The sequence below is a fragment of the Pristiophorus japonicus genome, chromosome 3 (genome assembly GCF_044704955.1).
Source record: "Pristiophorus japonicus isolate sPriJap1 chromosome 3, sPriJap1.hap1, whole genome shotgun sequence".
NCBI lineage: Eukaryota > Metazoa > Chordata > Chondrichthyes > Pristiophoridae > Pristiophorus > Pristiophorus japonicus.
The window spans coordinates 225,486,825-225,510,102 of NC_091979.1; the positions used below are offsets into that span (position 1 = coordinate 225,486,825).

General features: G+C 48.3%; 1 protein-coding gene across 1 annotated transcript; it reads right to left on the reverse strand.

Annotated features, from left to right (window-relative positions):
• Window positions 1-6,257: 6,257 nt before the first annotated feature.
• Window positions 6,258-12,662, reverse strand: LOC139255312 (putative nuclease HARBI1). Its single transcript, XM_070873898.1, has 3 exons — window positions 12,578-12,662; window positions 11,276-11,343; window positions 6,258-7,205 (listed from the first exon to the last, which is right to left on the reverse strand). The coding sequence occupies exons 1-3, from the start codon at window positions 12,660-12,662 to the stop codon at window positions 6,258-6,260; spliced, it is 1,101 nt and encodes a 366-aa protein (XP_070729999.1).
• Window positions 12,663-23,278: the final 10,616 nt, after the last annotated feature.

Genomic DNA, 23,278 nt, shown 5'->3' on the forward strand with positions numbered 1-23,278 from the left:
GGCCGAAATGGCCTCCATCCGTGCTGTAAACTTCTATGATTCTATGGGCCCGAACTCGGTGAAAGCCAAGGCTTGCCTAAGTGCCGCCCAAAGAACCGCCGAGACAAAGGGCGGTACTTTGGCAGGAAGATTCCTCTAAAGATCTGCCCGTACCGCCCGGCGGCAAAATACCGACTTAAGCCCTGAATCTGGGCGGCAGCAGGCAGAAGCTCCAAATCTCGGTAACAAATGCCATCCTCGCCAAAGTGCCGCCATGGATTGAGTCGGGCCCAGGGAGGGGGAAACACACAAAAATAAAAATTACCAAAAAAAAAACACTTGAACACCCTCAGGGGACCCCATCCTCCTGATTCGTTGGGAAAAAAATTGCAAAATTTACTAGCTTTTTTTTTTGCAGGTCTTCATACTTACGGCCCTTCCCCCTGCTGCCACTGATTCCCGCCCACACCAATATGGCAGCTCAGCGGGCGGGAGGTCACTTACGTGACTTGCTCACCAGCAGCCGTCAGCGGCCGTTCCCAGCAGTACTCCCCTCCCGCCGACAGGAGACATCCATGAAAATGGCATCGAAGGCCCAGAAAACCCGGCGGTAGTGGGCGGTCAGGCCACCAAGTTCAGGCCTTATGATTTATTGATGTGCTCCCCCAGGATCGCAGCATTCCAGGCCCTAGACCTGTCACTCTGCCAGTGCCTCCACACATGGCCTCGCCAGAGCCAAGCCAGACTGAATCTTCCCACGAGGGTGCATCCAGGTCCAAAGCTGCTCGAGTGGCGTCCTAGAAGGACATCAGCAGCTTCCACAGAGGGAAGACAGCAGCCTTCCCACACCCATGAGGCAGCCACAGTGGAGACATTGAGTAACAGTAGCAGGGTAGGGACGGGTAACATAAGCACATAAGTGTTATGTATGTAAACATTGTAACTGTAAAACTTGCCACCAGAGGGCGCAACTGCTGGAGGTCCAAGGGTCACCTGCACACCTCGTGCAAGGGAGTATAAAAGGTTGTCTGCCATGCCGCTTAGGCACTCTGGAGTTGTATTAAAGAGACTAAGGTCACATCAGTTTTAGCTCACAGTACTCAGTCTTGTGGAGTTCTTCCATACTTAACAATTGGCGACAAGTAACAGATTACGAACTTTCACGCGGTCAAGGCTGCTGTTGGTATTTTAGAGAGATTTGTAGAGCTTGATGATTGGGAAGCCTTCGTTGAGCATCTCGACCAATACTTCGTGGCCAATGAGCTGGATGGGGACGATAAAGTGATCAAGTGCAGGGTGATTCTCCTCACCGTGTGTGGGTCCACAATATACGGCCTCATCAAGAATCTGCTAGCATCAGAGAAACCAGCGGAGAAGACATATACAGAGTTGTGTACGCTGGTTCGGAACCACCTCAAGCCGAAGGATTGCATCTTAATGGCCAGGTATCGCTTCTACACGCACCACTGCTCTGAGGGCCAGAACGTGGCGACTTATGTCGCCGACCTGAGACGCCTTGTGGGAACTTGCGAATTTGCTGGATTTTTTGGGGAAATACTGTGGGACTTTTTTGTGCTTGACATGGGCCACAAGATTATTCTTCGCAAGCTGCTGTCCGCCGAATCCCTAGACCTGAGCAAGGCCATCACGATAGCCCAGGCATTCATATCCACGAGCGATAATACCAGACAGATATCTTCCCAGCATCGAAGCTTACCGGCAGGTACTGTGCATAAAATAACGTCGCTAGCAGGCAGAACTGCATATGGCAGGGCCTACACGTCTGCAGCTGCAAGACCTAGGATGACTCAGAGTCCGCCGTCAGGTGTGAATGCAAATCCATTAGCACCATGTTGGCGCTGCGGGGGTAATCATCGAGCCCATCAATGTCGATTCAAGCACTACGTGTGCAAAGACTGTGAAACAATGGGGCACCTCCAGTGAATGTGCAAGAGTGCTATGACTCACCACGTGGCAGAATTGGCAGAGGATGATCGATCCGGCGCGGATCACGCAGAACAAACAAGAGAGGCAACTCAACCCGAGGAAGAAGTGTATGGGGTACACACCTTCACCACCAAGAGCCCTCCTATCATGCTGAAAGTCAAATTGAACGGTATTCCACTATCAATGGAGTTGGACACAGGGGCGAGTCAGTCAATTATGAGCCAGAAGGCTTTTGAGAAACTGCGGGGCAACAAGGCACAGAGGCCCAAGCTGAGCCCGATTCAGACAAAGCTGCACACCTACACCAAAGAGCTCATACCAGTCATTGGCAGTGCAGCAGTTAAGGTATCGTACGATGGAGCTGTGCATGATTTATCACTGTGGATTGTACCAAGCGATGGCCCAACGCTATTTGGCAGAAGTTGGCTGGGAAAGATTCGATGGAACTGGGACTACATCAAAGCACTATCTTCAGTGGATGATGCCTCGTGCGCCCAAGTGCTGAGCAAGTTTCTGTCGCTATTTGAACCAGACATCGGCAACTTCACAGGGGCCAAGGTGCAGATCCATCTAGTCCCTGATGCAAGGCCCATTCATCACAAGGCTTGAGCGGTTCCATATATGATGAGGGAGAAAGTCGAGATCGAACTGGACAGACTTCAACGAGAGGGAATAATATCGCCAGTCGAGTTCAACGAGTGGGCCAGTCCGATTGTTCCGGTGTTGAAAAGCAATGGCATGGTCAGGATCGGCGGAGACTACAAGGTAACGATCAACCGAGTCTCGTTACAAGACCAGTACCCGCTACCCAAGGCAGATGACTTGTCTGCAACGTTAGCAGGGGGTAAATCGTTCACCAAGTTGGACTTAACCTCCGCCTACAAGACACAGGAGCTGGCTGAATCTTCGAAAAGATTGATGTGCATCAACACACACAAAAGAATGTTTATATACCACAGGTGCCCTTTTGGGATTCGCTCGGCTGCTGCCATCTTCCAGAGGAACATGGAGAGTCTGCTGAAATCGGTTCCGCGCACCGTTGTGTTTCAAGACGACATCCTGATCACCGGTCGTGACACCACCGAACACCTGCACAACCTGGAAGAGGTTCTCAGTCGACTAGACAGGGTGGGACTCGGGCTAAAATGCTCCAAGTGTGTTTTCCTGGCGCCAGAGGTCGAGTTCTTAGGGAAAAAGATTGCGGCAGACGGTATCAGACCCAAGGACTCAAAGACAGAGGCCATCAAGAATACACCCAGACCACAGAATGTGACGGAGCTGCGTTCGTTCCTGGGACTCCTCAACTATTTTGGTAACTTTCTACCCGGGTTAAGCACTTTGCTGGAACCGTTGCACATGTTGCTACTTAAGGTTGACGACTGGGTTTGGGGTAAATCTCAAGAGACAGCCTTTGAGAAGGCCAGAAATCTACTTTGTTCTAATAGGTTACTTGTACTGTATGACACGTGTAAACGTTTAGTGCTAGCTTGTGATGCATCTTCGTACGGGGCCGGCTGTGTGTTACAGCAAACCAATGTATCGGGCAAACTTCAACCGGTTGCATAAGCATCTAGAAGTCTGTCTAAGGCTGAAAGAGCCTACAGTATGATCGAGAAAGAGGCGTTAGCATGTGTATATGGGGTTAAGAAAATGCACCAATACCTATTTGGACTTCGGTTTGAGCTTGAAACCGACCAGAAACCACTCATTTTGCTGTTTTCAGAAAGCAAAGGTTTCGTCCCGCATCCAAAGATGGGCACTAACATTGTCCACTTATGACTATGTTATCCATCACAGACCAGGCATGGAGAACTGTGCTGATGCCCTCAGCCGACTACCATTGCCCACTACTGGGGTGGAAATGGCGCAGCCCGCATACTCGCTACTGGTCATGGATGCTTTTGAGAGCGAGGGCTCACCCGTCACTGCTTGCCAGATCAGGACTTGGACCAGCCAGGATCCTGTGCTATCACTTGTAAAAAGTTGCGTCCTTAATGGAAGCTGGTCGGCTGTTCCCGGGGAAATTAAGCCGTTTCACCGACGCAAAGATGAAATGTCCATCCAGTCGGATTGTCTCTTATGGGGTAATCGCGTGGTTTTGCCAAAAAAAGGCACGGAAATGTTTATACGCGACCTACACAATACCCACCCAGACATAGTCATGATGAAGGCTATAGCCAGGTTGCATGTTTGGTGGCCTGGCATTGACTCGGACTTAGAGTCATGGGTACACCAGTGCAACATGTGCTCACAACTGAGGAATGCACCAAGGGAGGCTCCATTAAGTCTGTGGTCATGGCCCTTCAAACCGTGGTCCAGGGTCCACGTAGATTTTGCTGGTCTCTTTCTCGGAAAGATGTTTTTAGTTGTAGTGGACGCTTACTCTAAATGGATTGAATGCGTAATCATGTCATCCAGCACATCCACTGCCACCATTGAAAGCCTCCGGGCTATGTTCACCACCCATGGCTTGCCCGACGACCTTGTCAGTGACAATGGATCATGTTTCACCAGCTCGGAATTCAACCAATTTATGACCCACAATGGCATCAAGCATGTCAGGTCTGCCCCGTTTAAGCCCGCATCCAACGGACAAGCAGAACGGGCAGTCCAAACTATCAAGCAGAGCTTGAAACGCGTGACGGAAGGCTCCTTGCAGACCCGCTTACCTCGGGTTCTGCTCAGCTACCGGACGCAACCCAACTCATTGACTGGGGTTCCCCTGAAGAATTGTTAATGAAGAGAGCATTCAAAACCAGGCTCTCCCTAGCCCACCCGGATCTAAATGATCATGTGGAAACCCGGCGTCACCAGCAAAACATGTACTACGGCTGTATCACGTGACATTAATGTTAACGACCCTGTGTTTGTCTTTAATTACGGTCATGGTCCTAAATGGGTTGCTGGCACTGTCTTGGCCAAGGAGGGGAATAGAGTGTTTACAGTCAAACTATTGAATGGACAAACATGCAGAAAGCATTTGGATCAGACCAAACTGCAATTCACCGACAACCAGGAACAACCTGAAGAGGACATCACCATCATCGATCCGCCAACACACACCCAACCAGCAATCGACCTCACTGTCAATCAAGAGGATGAACCCACCATTCCCAACAGTCCTGTCAGACCAGCCGCGCCGCAGTGCATCAATGGTCCGACCAACTCACCCATACCAGAGTTTGAACTCAGACAATCAACCAGGGAGTGTAGGGCCCCAGATCGTCTCAACTTGTAAATAATTTGTATCAAAGACTTTGGAGGGGGGGAGTGATGTTATGTATGTAAACATTGTAATTGTATAAGACTTGCCACCAGAGGGCGCAACTGTTGGAGGCCCAAGGGTCATCTGCACACCTCGTGCAAGGGAGTATAAAAGGTTGTCTGCCATGCTGCTTAGGCACTCTGGAGTTGTATTAAAGAGACTAAAGTCACATCAGTTTTAGCTCACAGTACTCAGTCATGTGGAGTTCTTCCATACTTAACAATAAGAAAATAAGAAATAGGAGCAGGAGTAGGCCATACAGCCCCTCGAGCCTGCTCTGCCATTTAATACGATCATAGCTGATCCAATCATGGACTCAGCTCCACTTCCCTGCCTGCTCCCCATAACCCCTTATCCCCTTATCGTTTAAGAAACTGTCTATTTCTGTCTTAAATTTATTCAATGTCCCGGCTTCCACAGCTCTCTGAGGCAGCGAATTCTACAGATTCACAACCCTCTGAGAGAAGAAATTTCTCCTCATCTCAGTTTTAAATGGGTGGTCCCTTATTCTAAGAGTATGCTCCCTAATTCTAGTCTCCCCTATCAGTGGAAATATCCTCTCTGCATCCACCTTGTCAAGCCCCCTCATAATCTTAACATTTCGATAAGATCACCTCTCATTCTTCTGAATTCAGCGGGGTAAGAGGGGTTATAAGGAGATGCACAAGGTTGAGAAATGATGTATAGGTGTTACTTTCCTGCACTGTTTTTTGTTGTGAGATGTTTGGACTGATTTTGCTAATGTATTGAATCTTTATTTTTTTGCACCTCTATCTGGGCAGGTGTATAATATGACGGTGGGCAATTATGCATGAAGGCACTCATTGGGATGGCCATGGAAAGTAGAAGCTGAAGGATCATGTGGGAACGAAGTTATCTGAATCTAGCAGCAATCAGACATGTCTGTACGCCCCTTGCAGGGTTGGGAAGGTGATGATGTCTCCTGGGTGCCTTGCCCCGTGCATCCTGGTCCTCCTCCTCTTGCGCCTCTTCCTGCTGCTGTGCCTCCTCCTGCGGTGGTACTGCTGGATCAACCTCCAGCTGCTGTCCCTTCATGACAGCCATATTATGCAGCACTGACCACTACAAAGATGGAGACCCGTTTAGGCAAGTACTGCAATGCGCCACCAGAGTGGTCCAGGCAATGCAACCTTTGTTTCAGTATGCTAATGCAGTGCTCAATGATGCACCTGGTGCCAGAATGAGCGTCGTTATAGGCATGCTCGGCCGCAGTCCTGGGATTGCAAAGAGGAGTGAGCAACCAAGTGGACAGGGGATATCCCTTATCCCCATGCAGCCATCCACAATCCTGGCTTGGCCCGGTGAAGAGGGCGGGTACATTGCTCTGGTGCGGAATGAAGGCATCATGGCTGTTGTCTGGATACTTGGCATCAATTGCCAGAGCCCTTTGCTGGTGGTCGCACACCAGCTGCACATTGAGGGAGTGGGATCCCTTTCGCTTGATAAATAGTTCTGGATGGTGCTGTGGTGCCCTCAGTCCAATATATGTGCAGTCGATGGCCCCCTGCATCCTGGGGAACCCTGCAATCTGGACAAATCTGGCCTGGCACTCCAACTGTTTCTCCCTGGTCATGGGGCAGGAGATATATTGGAGTCGTTTCTTGTATAGCGCATTGGTGACCTGCCAGATGGAGTGATGGGCGGAGAATTGGGAGATATTGGAGATGTCTGCACTTGCAGACTGGAACAAGCCCGTAGCGTAAAAGTTCAGAGCTATTGTCACTTTTGTTTCTCGGCTGAGAGCTGTCCTCAGCCTTGTGTGAGGCTCCAGATCTGGCCGCAGGACATTGCACAGCTCGGTCACGATGTCCTGTGTGAATCGCAGCCTTCTCACACATTGCTCGTTGCTGAGCTGTAGGAAGGAGAACTGACACCGATAGACCCTTGGATGGTGGGACCTCCTTGCCAGAGGTACGTGCTGGGCTTCTCCTTCTTCCTGCTGATGCTGCGGAGCCTCTGCAGACTGCTGCTGGCAAGGCTCCTCGCCCACTATCTGGTGGGGTGGGGGGAGGGGTGGGGGTAGTCAGCGTACCTGACCCTCATCCTCAGTCCATCTCCCACCTGGCCAGCCTCTTGACATTGAGGTCTGTGACCTTCTACAGGCCCTTCTACATGTTGGGCAGCCATGGCTGTTGCCTCCCTTGCCCGCTGCCTCAATGTGCAGCAGCCGTTCCCCTGCCAAAACTGATCCCATTATGGCTGTAGGCTCCATCCTCACCTGGTGGCCTCTGTGGAGCAGAGAATTACAGCCACCGGTGACAACTAATGAGAGGGAGGGGAAAAGGTTTGCTCACTCAGCAAAAGTTCCCACAAGGCTGCTGCCGTTTTTTCACAGTTGCACAAAAATCCACGGACAACAACCAGAACACAATCTGGCTGTCTCCAACCGTGCACTGACCCAAAAAGATGGTGGGGCCACTGTCACTAACCAGCCAGCCTTTTTATGGCTGAAAATAGGTTCGGGGGCATGCACGGCAGCGGTGAGCACTTTGACTGCATCATCATTGCCGCAAGCCCCATACTGCCATGGAAATCGGCCGATCAGGGCGGAAGTGGACAATGCCACAAAAATTCCCAAGGTTAATTTCGCTGAAAAAACAGATGCCCAAGTTTCGGCTCACTTTGCCGAAATGATCGGCGAACTGATCGCCCACACAAGGCCCATCCCAAGTTTTGGCTCACTTTGCCGAAATGATCGGCGAACTGATCGCCCACACAAGGCCCATCCCAAGTTTTGGCTCACTTTGCCGAAATGATCGGCGAACTGATCGCCCACACAAGGCCCATCCCAAGTTTTGGCTCACTTTGCCGAAATGATCGGCGAACTGATCGCCCACACAAGGCCCATTCCAAGTTTCGGCACCTAGCATGCACTTCGCTGGGCTAATGCAAGGCCCAAAAGATCACTGAGAAATAGTTGCTTTTCCTGGGCTTAACTGAAGGAAATGGGCACTACAGATGCCATTTTGAAGATCGGAGGAAGGGTGGAGGCAACAAAAAAGAAGGAGCTAAATAGTTGTGAGTTATTTAGAGAGTTATTTAAAGATAATTCAACTCAGAATATTAGATTAGGGTATATTAGGTATTGTATCGGCATTTTCTTTTTGAAAAGTGCTTTTATATATAGTGAAATTAATAACTGATATTGTTGGGGTCTATTAGACTGACTGGTATACAGTGTAGAGAGTGTAGAGAGTACAGAGAGTACAGTGATTAGAGAGTAGAGAGATTAGTTTAATTTAGTGAAAGTAATTATTGATAGTGATGGGGCCTATGCTTTCCCTGCCATTACTTGTAACTGCTCACACACTGGTTACTGAAAGGATCAATCGAAGAGGTGGCAAAGTAATGCATAGACAGAGACGAAGACAGAGGAGGTGACAGTACAGCCAATGAAGGTACTTGGAAAAGCAATCTTATCTGCACTTGTCCGAAAACGCTTGTCTTCGGAGGCTGCGATTCCGGAAGGAGGTCATCGATGAGATATGCTAACTCGTCACGGGTGATCTGCAGCCTTCCAGCACCATCAGAACCGCACTGTCCATTGAGGTGAAGGTTACAGCTGCCCTAGCCTTCTACACATCGGGATCTTTTCAGGCTTTAGCTGGTGACATCTGCCATATCTCTCAGCACGCTACACATTGCTGCATTCGACAGGTGACTGAAGCCCTTTACGCTTGCAGGATGGACTTCATAAGCTTCACAATGATCAGGGAGGCACAGACTGAGAGGGCTTTGGTTTTCTACAGGATATCACACTACCCCAAGGTACAGGGAGCAATAGACTGCATGCACATTGCCCTGAAAGCACCCTTAAAGAATGCGGAGGTGTTTCGTAACAGAAAGGGGTTCCACTCCCTAAATGTGCACAACCAAACAATCATGACAGTAAATTCTACATTTCCTGGCAGCATTCATGATGCGCACATCCTACGTGAGAGAGCTATCCCTGACCTGTTTGTCAATCAGCCAGAAGATCACGGTTGGATGCTGGGGGATAAAGGGGGATAAAGTTGGCTCATGACCCCTCTGCGTAATCCCGTCACAGAAGCTGAGTCAGATAACAACACGCAACATCGATCGTTGAAAAGACAATTGGAGTCCTAAAGCAACGCTTCAGATGCCTGGATCATTCTGGAGACAGCCTACAGTACCACCCTGACCAGGTCGCTGAGCTTATTGTGGTGTGTTGCAAGCTGCATAAAACCTAGCTATAAGGAGAAGACAAGTAATGCCAGATCGGGCTGCAGGTCCACCTCCAGATGGAGGGGAGACAGAAGAGCCAGCCGGCGAGGATGAAGAGGAGGAAGAGGCGGAAGAGGATGTAGGCGAGGACCTAGGGGAGCGCAGTCAGCCTGGCGATCTGGCACCGGGACCACCACCCCACTCCCGAAGACCAGTACCCAGTGGCAGTTACACGGCCGCTAAGCTGTTGCATCAGCAGCTCATTAATGAACGCTTTGCATGAACTATCAATGTGGATATTCAAATGTTCATTTACAGTTAGGGTTAATCAAAAGTTTCATTTGCGTGGGGTTTCATTTTTGTCTTGCCTGCACTGGCCTGGCATCGGCATTAATGCTTACTTTAAGTCAAGTTTAAGTAAAGTACGGCTATAATAAAAGATTGAACAAATAATGACGAACAACTGTAAATATGTTATATGAAAAAGTTATCTTTAATGTAACTAATGTAACTAAGAGAGAAGGCGCAACAATTGTTGAATTAAAGAATTTTTTTTTATTAACACAAGGAACTAATGAATTTTTAAAAATGTAATTAACAACACCCTCCCTTCCTACCCCACCCCCCGCCCCACCAACGCCCCCTGCCAACCCAAACCCCAAACAACCATGAACAAAACGTTAACAATTTTCAAACAACCATGAACAAAACACAATTTAACAATGAAAACACACCACCTCCCTACCTGCGGCCACGTTTCCCTCCAGGTCCTTTCCCACCCCATGTTCTTACCCCACCCGCCCATTTTGGTCTACGCACGAACGCGTTGTGCAGTGTGGGATGGCAAGACTTCCTGCCGTGGTGGAGGTGAAGGAGTGGAAGCAGAAGCCTGAGGCTCCACTTCCGAGTCAGGAGGAACTGTGTCCTCCATACTCGCTTGCATGCTCGGGGTCTCGCTGCGAGCCGACACGACACCTTGGGATGCCGAAGGGCATTGGTTGCGGCGGTCTGCTCACGTATTGCCTCCAACGTCTCCCGTGCTATCTGGGTTTGCACGGAAGACCAGTTGGAGAAGTTCGTGCTGAACTCGCTCGAGGTTGTTGGAAACTAGCTCCAGTTTGTGGAGAAACTCTCGAACCCCTGGATAAGGTCGCGATCGATTGCGACCGTCTCCCTGCACAGGGATATCAAGCACTCCGTCTGCCCCTCCGAGGTAGGTGATTATTCACCTCGCTGACCTGATCTCCGTGGGGTCGACGTGTGCAAAATTTCGTGCCTTGGCGTCGCCACCTGCGCACCACTTGGTCCCGGTGCCTCATCCAATCTCAATAGAGATGGTCGCAGGTTGTTTCCCCCCCTTGCCCCACAAAAATGTTTATTTCCTCCTTTTCCTCCTCCTCCTCCTCCTCCTGCTCTTCCTCCACACTAACTCTTGCCTCATGTTCCTCCTCTTCCTCCTCTGAGGTAGTTGATGCTGCAAATGGTGCAGGAGGATGGCTCCACTGACACAACCTTATCATTTCTAAACAACTTATTAGCAAATTAACGGTGCTCATTAATAGTAAACATACATATCAATATTTTTCAATAACTCATAACATAACAATACTTTTCAATACCCCATATGTTCAAGGGTTCACCAGGGCTGCCATGATATTATTCGTACATCAAGAGTACATCAAAAGTATATTGCATTATACTTGCAGGACATTACATGCGTAACTAAGATAGATTTTTAAAATGTCTTTAATAATGTTTGACACATTGCACAGTTCCCATTACTCACGAGACTCAAAGGTGGGTTCGGCCACACCATGGGTCGTGACCGAACGGGTGTCAGATCCCACTAAAGCGACCGCAAGCTCCTCATATTCTGACAGCGGCTGTAGACGAGCAGAGCCGCCGCCCGTCCTCCTCTGCTCTGCGTGATTGATAGATATCTTCTTCTGTAAATGAGAAGAGAACATGGCATGGATAAGCTAATGGACTTGGTAATAAACATTTAAGAATTACAGATATAAATGTTCGATTAGAAATTTGCATTGCATTGCATATGAACATTATTCATAATATAAAATTCAACTTACTGTTAGGATGCATAAATTACTTCATAATTTAATTAATTAATACTATAAAGAAATGACATTCAAGATTCCAATTAAAATTTGCATGCATCATTAAAATATTACATATGTAACATTTAAAATATAACATGCAACTTACTTTGGCTGCTGCCAACAAGCTGTTCCACCTTTTCCTGCACTGGTCAGGTGTCGTATTTCATTTGATGTCGATGTAACGACATCGGCAATCTCCATCCATATGTTGCAGTACGCGCGGGGTGGAGGTTTCCCATGCCCACCCTGTGTCAAGTCGTCCCACCTGCCCCTTACAATATTCACCAGGGCCTCGTTGGCCTCCTCGCTGAAGGGTTTCGCCCTCTTCCTCTCACTATCACCCTCCATTTTAAATAATAAGTATATAGTACAATATTTGAATTTCAGAAATATTTTCACTAATTTATGTTCAATAAAACACTGTAAAGTAATATAAGATTAATTATTTTTTACTACAAAGAATCGCAACATTCCAATCATCCCAACAAATCTCCTCTTCCTCTTTTCCTTCCTTCACTCGTCTGTCTGCACTCTCTCTCTCTCGTTCTCTGACCTTCCCTGTGCCTCTGAGCATGTGTGATGACCCCTGACCTCTCAAAACGCGGCAAAGAAATTCAACCAAAAAAAAATCCTACACATGCGCAGAATAGCATTGCTAGGGAAGCTTTTTTTTTTACTTCCATTTTCGGTGGGCGATCGTGAGATCACCGAAAAATCACATCGCCCATTTGACATCGCCGGAGTAAGGCCGAGTGGAAAATCGGCCAAAAAATGGGCCTTGTGCGGCGATCAGCAAGGCCAAGATGTCCCACATCGCTGGAACAAGGCCCATTTTTTGGGGCCTTAGCCACCTAGTGGAAAGTCTAGTCCAATTCTTATTTGCTTCCTACCTGGTTCATCTTCATGCTTAGCATCTATGTAGTTATCAGTAACTTTGAACTGATCTGCACTATCCCAGTTTTGACTTCATTTAAATGCTTTCAGAAAGCATGCTCAACACCCTCTGCCAGCCTTTTTGCTCCCACAAAGTTAAGATGGAGGCCTTCCCTTCTAACCAACTTACCTTTTCCAGTGAACACTTCCCAATTATCGATGAAGTGAAGCTTCTTCTTTTTGCAGAGGTCCCGAAGCCAGATGTTGAATCCCATAATTCGGCTATTCCTCTTCATCGATCAGGACATGACTGGTAATAGCCCGGAGACTACAACCTTTGCACCCATTTGCTGAAGAGCATCAATGAGGCTTTTGTAGGTCTCCTGCAAAACAAATGGTCTCCTCAGGTACTGTCCCCGCCTCCCTGAAATCTGCTGTCATCACACCTCTCTTCAAAAAACAACCCTCCCTCCTTGCAAACTACCACCCCATCTCCGAACTCCCTTTCTTCTCCAAAGTCCTTGAACATGTTGTCGCCTCTCAAATCCGTGCCCATCTTTCCCTCAATTCCATGTTTGAATCCCTCCAATCCAGTTTCCGCGCCTGCCACAGTACCGAAACAGCTCTTATCAACGTCACAAATTCATCATTATCATAGGCAGTCCCTCGGAATTGATGAAGACTTGCTTCCATTCTAAAAGTGAGTTCTTAGGTGACTGCACAGTCCAATATGGGAATTACAGTCTCTGTCACAGGTGGGACAGACAGTCGTTGAAGAAAAGGGTGGGTGGGACTGGTTTGCTGCACGCTCCTTCCGCTGCCTGCGCTTGATTTCTGCATGCTCTCGGCGACAAGACTCGAGGTGCTCAGTGCCCTCCCGGATGCACTTCCTCCACTTAGGGCATGTTTTTGGCCAGGGAATCCCAGGTGTCAGTGGGGATGTTGCATTTTATCAAGGAGGCTTTGAGGGTGTCCCTGAAACGTTTCCCCTGCTCACCTTGGGCTCGTCTGCCATGTAGGAGTTCGGAGTAGAGCGCTTGCTTTGGGAGTCTTATGTCAGGCATATGAACAATGTGGCCTGCCCACCGGGGCTGGTCGAGTGTGGTCAGTGCTTCGATGCTGGGGATGTTGGCCTGATCGAGGGCGCTAACATTGGTGCATCTGTCCTCCATGGGGCTTTGCAGGATCTTGCAGCCAAAACGGAGGAGGACGCTCCATAGTCCCTCGTGGTTGACAGTGTCAAAGGTCTTAGTAAGGTCAAAGAAGTCCATGTACAAGGGTTGGTGCTGTTCTCTGCATTTTTCTTGCAGCTGTCGTGCTGTAAAAATCATGTCCGTTGTACCCCGTAGAGGACAAAATCCGCACTGTGACTCCGGGAGGAGCTTCTTAGCCACAAGGAGAAGACGGCTGAGGAGGATTCTAGCGACAACTTTCCCAGTGGCTGATAACAGGGAGATTCCTCTGCAGTTGCCTCAGTCGAACTTATCCCCTTTTTTAAAGATGGTCACGATTACTGCATCTCTGAGATCTCTCGGCATGCTCTCCTCTTTCCAGATGAGAGAGATGAGGTCATGCATTCGTGCCAATAGTGCCTCTCCACCATACTTTAGTGCCTCAGCGGGGATTCCATCCGCTCCCATTGCCTTGTTGTTCTTGAGCTGGCGGATGGCCTTTTCTACCTCATGCAGCGTTGGGTTTTGCTGAGATGGTGGTGGGTAGCATGCTGCGGGATGGGATCGAGGACACTCGAGTCAAAGGCAGAGTCTCGGTTAAGGAGATCTTCGAAGTGCTCCTTCCAACAGGTCCTGACTGCCTCGGTGTCCTTGATGAGTGTCTCCCCGTTCTCGGCCAGCAGTGGGGTGGAACCTTGGGTGCTTGGGCTGTAGGTGGCCTTGACTGCGGTGAAGAACCCTCGCACATCATGGCTGTCAGCCAGCTACTGAATCTCCTGTGCTTTCTCCACTCACCATCGATTTTTTAGATCGCGGGTTTTTTGTTGGACCTCGGCCTTAAGCTTTTGTTCTTTGTGTCTGTGACAAAGGCAAACTATCCCCTCTTGTCCTTCTTGACTTGTCTGCAGCCTTTGACACGGTTGACCATTTTTATCCTTCTCCAAAGCCTCTCCACCGTCGTCCAGCTGGGTAGGACTGCACTCGCCTGGTTCCATTCTTATCTATCTAATCATAGCCAGAGAATCACCTGCAACAGCTTCTCTTGCCGCCTCCGCATCGTTACCTCTGGTGTCCCCCTTGGCCCCCTCCTATTTCTAATCTACATGCTGCCCCTTGGCGACATCATTCAAGAACACCATGTCAGTTTCCGCATGTACACTGATGATACCCAGCTCTACCTCACTACCACATCTCTCAACCCCTTCTTGGTCTCTAAATTGTCAGACTGGTTGTCCGACATCCAGTTCTGGATGAGCAGAAATTTTCTCCAATTGAATATTGGAAAGACCAAAGCCATTGTTTCAGTCCCCGCCACAAACTCCGCTCCCCAGTCACTGACTCCACCCCTTTCCCCAACTTCTGTCTGAGACTGAACCAGACTGTTCACAACCTTGGTGTCATATTTGACCCTGAAATTAGCTTTCAACCACCTATCTGCAGCATAACTAAGACCGGCTATTCCACATCCGTAACTGTCATGTATGTAACCACAATGTAACACCACTGTATTACTGTATACACTCAACCTAGATGCACACCTTGACCACAAGGGGTGAACTTGTGGGAGACACTCCTTACCTGATCACACAGGTATAAAAGGGGAGGTCCCACGCAGGGTCATTGTCTTTGGAGTCCTGTGAATAAAGAGTTAAGGTGATACAGAAACATAGAAACATAGAAAATAGGTGCAGGAGTAGGCCATTCGGCCCTTCGAGCCTGCACTGCCATTCAATAAGATAATGACTGATCATCCCTTCAGTACTCCTTTCCTGCTTTCTCTCCATACCCCTTGATCCCCTTAACCATAAGGGCCATATCTAACTCCCTCTTGAATATATCCAGTGAACTGGCATCAACAACTCTCTGCGGCAGGGAATTCCACAGGTTAACAACTCTCTGAGTGAAGAAGTTTCTCCTCATCTCAGTCCTAAATGGCCTACCCATTATCCTAAAACTATGTCCCATGGTTCTGGACTGGTCCAACATCGGGAACATTCTTCCCGCATCTATCCTGTCCAGAATCTTATATGTTTCTATGAGATCCCCTCTCATCCTTCTAAACTCCAGTGAATAAAGGCCCAGTTGATCCAGTCTCTCCTCATATGACAGCCCAGCCATCCCTGGAATCAGTCTGGTGAACCTTTGCTGCACTCCCTCAATAGCAAGAGCGTCCTTCCTCAGACTAGGAGACCAAAACTGAACACAATATTCCAGGTGAGGCCTCACCAAGGCCCTCCCTGCTTCTATATTCAAATCCCCTAGCTATGAAGGCCAACATACCATTTGCCTTCTTCACCGCCTGCTGTACCTGCATGCCCACTTTCAATGACTGATGAACCATGACACCCAGGTCTCGTTGCACCTTCCCTTTTCCTAGTCTGCCGCCATTCAGATAATATTCTGCCTTCGTGTTTTTGCCACCAAAATGGATAACCTCACATTTATCGACATTGTACTGCATCTGTCATGTATTTGCCCACTCACCTAACCTGTCCAAGTCACCATGCAGCCTCTTAGTATCCTACTCACAGCTCACACCGCCACCCAGTTTAGTGTCATCTGCAAACTTGGAGATATTACATTCAATTCCTTCATCTAATCGTTAATGTACATTGTAAAGAGCTGGGGTCCCAGCACTGAGCCCTGGTCACTGCCTGCCATTCTGATAAGGACCCATTTATCCCGACTCTCTGCTTCCTGTCTGCCAACCAGTTCTCTATCCACGTCAGTATATTACCCTCAATACCATGTGCTTTGATTTTACACACCAATCTCTTGTACGGGACCTTGTCAAAAGCCTTTTGAAAGTCCAAATACACCACATCCACTGGTTCTCCCTCGTCCACTCTGCTAGTTACCTCCTCAAAAAATTCCAGAAGATTCGTCAAGCATGATTTCCCTTTCATAAATCCATGCTGACTTGATCCGATCCTGTCACTGCTTTCCAAATGCGCTGCTATTTCATCCATAATGATTGATTCCAACATTTTCCCCACTACTGATGTCAGACAGAGTGACCTTATCCCCAGAATATGCCTCGTATGGTTTCATACTGTAGAGTAAGGACTTTACTTTGGCGACGAGAAACGGGAATTCACGACCCACGAGAATGACCACCGGTAGCACAGCAAAACGGTACTGTGTTGGGGAAGACTGGGACAATTTTGTCGAGAGGCTTCAGCAAAGCTTCGTTACGAAAGAATGGCTGGGGGATGCAGCGGCCGACAAACGAAGGGCTCATCATTTGACCAGCTGCAGACCATGAAGGACTTACTAGCACCCGAAAAGCCGGCGGACAAAACCTTTGAAGAACTTAGCAAATTGATCGGGGAGCACCTCAAACCGGTGAGCAGCATACACATGGCCCGACACAGATTCTACACCCACCGATGTCGTGAAGGACAGAGCATACCGGACTTCGTAGCAGACCTCCAGCGTTTGGCCAGCTTCTGTAAGTTCACAGACGCCTGCAGGGGGGAGATGCTAATTGACTTCTTTATCGAGGGCATCGGTCATGCGGGAATTTTCCGCAAATTAATTGAGACCAAGGATTTGACCTTGGAAACGGCGGCATTGATAGCTCAAACTTTCATGACGGGGGAGGAAGAGACGAAAATAATATACGCACGCAATTCTGCCTCTAACGCGGCGATGGATCAGAGAGTCAACATCATCAATGCGACTCAGAGCCCCGCAGGCAGGTAGGGGCAGTCCGACACTCCACAGGCAGCAATACTCCCCAGAGTAGGACTTCAACAAAGACAATGGCAGGCTGAACGGACATTCATGCCATCACAGTGGACAATGCGACCCGGGATGGGGCCATTGACACCCACCAATAGGGTACTTAAGAGCAGTCAAAGGGACAGTCAGCGCGGAATGCCTGGCCATAGTCCCTTTGTTCCCAACAATGGAAACTTTAACTCATGCTGGAGGTGTGGGGGAAAACACTCAGCTCGATCTTGCAGATTTCAACAGTTTGTCTGCAGGAAATGCAATCTCAGTGCCCACTTAGCTCGAATGTGCAGGAAGTCTGCAACCAGACTAATATATGAGGTGGATGGACCAGAAGAGGGTTCTTTGAGGCAGGATGACTTTTGGGGCAAATCGATGGACGCCGAGGTTCAGCGGGTCCATGTGGCGAATATTCACAGTTCATACACCAAAACGCCACCAATGATGATGAGGGTTTTATTAAATGGTATCCCAGTACACATGGAGCTGGATGCTGGGACCAGCCAGTCACTCATGGGCGTTCAGCAATTTGAGAACCTATGACCACTTAAAGCCAGTAGACCCAAATTAGCACGTTTTGAGACACAATTACGGACTTACACAAAATAAATCATTCCGGTGCTAGGCAGTGCAATGTTGGCTGCCGCTCTGGATTGTCCTGGGCAATGGTCCCGCACTGATAGAGAATTCAAACAGGCTGCATTTAGACAGGTTGAGAAAACACAGACTCCTATGTCTACGTGCGACTGAGCACATTGCATTAAGTCATCAATCAACTTGACATTTTAGGACCTTTGGGTAGCGAGCCAATTAAAGATTAAAAGACTATCAAATGAGCCAATAAGGTCAAAGAAGGCAAGTTCTTTTCTGTAAATTGCACCAGGTATAAGTACAGCCATTTTGACCATGTGGTCTCAGAAGGACAAAGGCCTGGCTTAAAGCCAAGAGCTTGTTGCTGCTGCCAAAATAAAGTTACATTAAAACTATACTCGGAGTTCGTATTTCATTGGAAATTAAGAGATCTAACAATTTTGGCGTCACAAACACAATCGCTGAGGAAAGAAACTGAATTTTAGACATCGGACCTACATACTGAGGTAAGGACTCCTCTTTATAAAAGTCTTCGGTCAAAAGTCTAAATTCGCCTCTCCTTCTACGCGATTCCGAAAGCCTCCGGTTTGCGAACCCTCCGGTCGGTACTCGGCTCGAGGTCCCATAGACGTCTACCTTCGACGATGTGTTAGTTAATTAATCACCGACCCACTGATCGGCTGGAAAGCCTACGACTCGAGACCCCAGTAAAGAAATCAGTATTATGGAGATAAGAGCAAAGAATTGCCTACAACTGTTAAGGGTGGGCAAGCACCATCTGAGGTTTTGATAGATGAAGTCCTCGAACAGTTGAAAGAATACATAGAGCAACAATTCAACTTATCTAAAACCTGTATTAAGATTGAACAAAAGTACGGAACCTCCAAAGGACAATGGTCCTTGGATGAGATTAAAAGGGTCTGGGGAAAAATGACCTGTATGAAAAATAAAGAGCGAACTAGATGGTCCCTAGCGGTTATGGGCCAGATCCGAAAGCGGAATGAAATTATAATGCGTTTCCAACATGATCGAGAACTGACCAGTACAAAGGATCAATTGCAAGCTGTTTGTGAACAGCTGCGACAGAAAAAACTTGAACTTGAACAGTCGGAAGCGGAAGTTAAAGTTCTTAAAGGTGAAATTAAAGAATGGAAAACATCATTAGGTCAAGAGACAGTAATAGGAAAAGGAAAATGTATTGATCAATTCCCAGGGTACCCATGTTTGGATAAATTAAAAGTGCAAACTCGAAGACACGACCGAGGAATAGATACGGATTCTGAATCCTCCGACGATACAGGGTTGGAGGATGAAGAATTAGGGGTGTGCTTTGCCCCGTTTAAAAAAAGACAAGTTGTAGTCAAATCAGAAGAGACTGCGGATGAGGGCAGAACCAAAAAAACGAGGAAAAGGGTGTATGCAGAATACTTAGTTCATGATCCGGCAGACCCAGGGAAAATTGATAAATGGTCCAAGGAATTGCCCAATCCAAAGAAAGGGGGAATAAAAACGTGGGACCAATTGGATCGCTTAAGAAATATATATCAACTTCATCCCTGGGACGGAGTGCAAATTTTGACCATAATGGTGGCAAAAACACAGGGAAGAAAATTGCACGACAAGATAGAAGAAGCTTTGGGGCAGGATGAGCTAGAATTAAACGCAGGCGATTAAACACTGTCTGCAAGCCTTCAGTCCAGCTAAGACAGACTGGGGAAAAATTGCAGCCTGCCAACAGAAAGGAACAGAGGAGGTCCTGGAGTATGATGAGTGGTTTAGATGCATGTGGCTAGAACATTCGGGTATGAATAATACGGATGAGGAAATGGATGAACAAGTGTTTGGACCCCTGAAAGCAGCTTTCGTGGCAGGTCTAAAGCCAGAACTGTCCAAAATGCTTAAGGTAGTGTTACCGGACTGGGAAGGTAGAGGAACTACCTTTGCAGCATTGGTATTTCGATGTAACCAATTAGATTGGGATATGGGAGCTAAAGTCTGAGCTGTACACGCTATGGGATGGAAATCCCAGGATTCCGATAAGCAGTTATTAGGAAAATTACCCGGAAAATGTCATTATTGTGGGAAAGAAGGTCACTGGGCCAAGACGTGCAGGGCAAAACAGAAAGGTCGTGGCTGGGGAAGAGGACGCAGCCAGGGATACAATTCAGCCAACAAGCCAGGCTTGTCACAAGATACCGACCTCATAGAAGCATTTAAGCAACTGACAATACAACAACTGAAGGAGTTACTTGGGATAGCAAAAAACGATTAGAGCCCACCCTGGTCCACCTCCTTGCACTAATGCAACAAAGGGGAGATGGGCTATATATAACTGTGAGGGTGGGCGATAAGGATGTGGACTGTCTTTTAGACACAGGGGCGGAATTAACATGCTTACCCCTACAATATGGAGACTTTATGCCGTTGGATGGTAGGGCACGTACAGCCTATGGAGTTGGGGGCCATAAAATGGAAATTAAAAGGACAACACCGGTACTTAAAGGGCTGGGTCCACTTGAACTAACCACACCGGTCTGGATAGGCCCAGTAGATCAACCCCTTTTGGGAATGGACGTTCTAATCCAAGTAGATTCATCGTTGCATTTCGAGGATGGTCGGGTGACATGGTCAATCAGAACTTTGAAGAAAGAAGAATTGAAGGAACACCCGATATGGGCTAAAGATAAGAACGATTGTGGCCTACTCCAGATGGAGCCTGCGGCATTTACCGGGACCAAGCCTCCATGCACTAAACAGTATCCCATCAGTCCAACTGCCATCGCGGGAATCGTAACGGTTCTTCAGCAATTGGAGAAACAAGGGGTGCTTATTAAAACGCTTAGCTCCTCCAATAGCCCCATGTGGCCGGTACAGAAATCTAATGAGACTTGGCGTTTGACTGTTGATTATAGGAAAGCTAACCAGTGTATTGATCAAAAAGCTCCTTTGGTCGCAGATCCCTCCACCATTTTTAATGTCCTCAAACCGGAACATAAATATTTCTCGGTTATAGATATGGCCAATGGATTTTGGTCGGTGCCTCTGGCACCGGAGGTTTGACAGTGGTTTGCTTTCACGGTCCAAGGACAACAGTATACTTGGACCCGGTTACCGCAGGGTTTCCACAACAGCCCTACGGTATTCCACATGGCTTTACAAAGCCATTTGTGAGAATTACCTCCCCTGTCATCCACAGTCATCCAATATGTAGATGATATCCTGCTAGCTTCAAACACGGGAGAACAGCATGAACAAGATTTACGAACTTTGCTGGACCACCTTTGGCTGAAAGGACATAAAGCCAGCATCGACAAAGCACAAATATCCCAAGAAGAGGTTATATACCTGGGACAAAAGATTTCACAAGGAAAGAGAGAACTTACCCAGGATAGAACTGCAGCCATTCGGGCTGCTAAAAAACCCACCACTATTCAGGAACTAAGGACTTTTTTGGGATTGTGTAGCTTTAACAGAAATTGGATTGACTCCTTCACACAACTTGCTCAACCATTGAATGATATCTTAAAGGGGAAACGTGCCTCTAAAGAAGCCATCACCCTCACTAAGGAACAGCAAGAGGCCTTCCTGAGTTTGAAAAAGGCTTTGTGTTCGGCACCGGCTCTGGGAATCCCCGACAGTGGTAAGCCATTTACCCTGTTTGTCCATGAGAAAGAAGGATATATGACAGCTATACTGACACAAGAACATGGGGATCGGCAAAGACCTATTGGCTATTATTCGGCAAAACTGGATGCGGTAGCCCTCGGATGGGGAAGTTGCCTAAGGGCCATGGAAGCTACATGTCGAGCGGTAATGACCACTGCGGGTCTAGTCCTCGACCAAAAGCTGATGGTCAAGTGTCCCCACAACGTACATGCTTTGCTGTCTATGAATAGAATGTCTCAGGTGACAGCAGCACGATGGACCCGCTGGACAGCAGTTTTGGAAGCTCCTAATCTCCATATCGTCCGGGCCAGCCCGGTTAATCCCGCAACTATGTTCCCAATGTCAGAATCGAGGGAGCAAGAGGGGGTAGAATGTGAAGAGCATGACTGCATGGAGATTTTAAAAGAAATAGAAGAAGCAGCCAAAGCAGCAGAGGAGCCTCTGCACAACCCAGACCTCATCCTGTTTACAGATGGTTCCTCCTTTGTTGACATTGGTACCAGAAAAGCTGGATGGGCAGTTACAACCTTATATGAGGTGGTGGCAAAAGGATGTTTACCCTCAGGAACATCAGCACAACAGGCCCAGTTACGGGCCCTGTCAGAAGCATGTCGAATAGCAGAAGGACAGACAGCTAATGTCTACACAGATTTGCGTTATGCTTTTGGAGTCGCTCACGACTTTGGTCTGTTGTGGCAGAAATGAGGGTTCCTCACTGCTGCTGGTACACCTATCCGAAATGGAAAAGAAGTCCGAGACTTACTAGAGGCCATACAATTACCTCAGGAAGTGACCTATCAAAAGCCCAACGGGAGATCGAGAGCCAGCGGCAGTTGGTGAGAGGGGAGCGACCTATCAAAAGCCCAGCGGGAGATCGAGAGCCAGCGGCAGTTGGTGAGAGGGGAGCGACCTATCAAAAGCCCAGCGGGAGATCGAGAGCCAGGGGCAGTTGGTGAGAGGGGAGCGACCTATCAAAAGCCCAGCGGGAGATCGAGAGCCAGCGGCAGTTGGTGAGAGGGGAGCGACCTATCAAAAGCCCAGCGGGAGATCGAGAGGCAGCGGCAGTTGGTGAGAGGCGGGAGTGGCCTATAAAAGATGTACCGGTGCAGCTACAGCGGGAGAGAAAGCAAAATAGAAGTAGAAAGGAATCAAAAAGTGACGTCACAGCCAATGGGGTAAGTGATTGGCTGGTGATTGGTGAGTAGCTTTTCTTTTATTTTTTATATCAGTAAGTGAACTTTAGCATTGTTATTACCAATTTAAGGGTATCTAAGGTTAAGGCATGGCAGGAGAGCTCGGTCAAGTGATATGCTCCTCCTGTACCATGTGGGAACTCGGGGACACTTCCAGTGTCCCTGGGGGCTACGTGTGTGGGAAGTGTACCGGCCTCGAGCTCTTGACGGTCCGCGTTGCGGAATTGGAGCTGAGGGTGGATTCACTCTGGAGCATCCACGATGCTGAGAATGACGTGAGTATCATGTGTAGTGAGTTGGTCCTACCGCAGGAGAAGGGTCCACAGCCATATAGGGAATGGAACACCAGCAGGAAGAGCAGTGCAAGAAAGATAGTGCAGGGATCCCCTGTGGTCATCCCCCTGCAAAACAGATACACCGCTTTGAGTACTGTTGGGGGGGATGACTCATCAGGGGAGGGCAGCAGCAGCCAAGTTCATGGCACCGTGGCTGGCTCTGCTGCACAGGAGGGCAGGAAAAAGAGTGGGAGCGCGA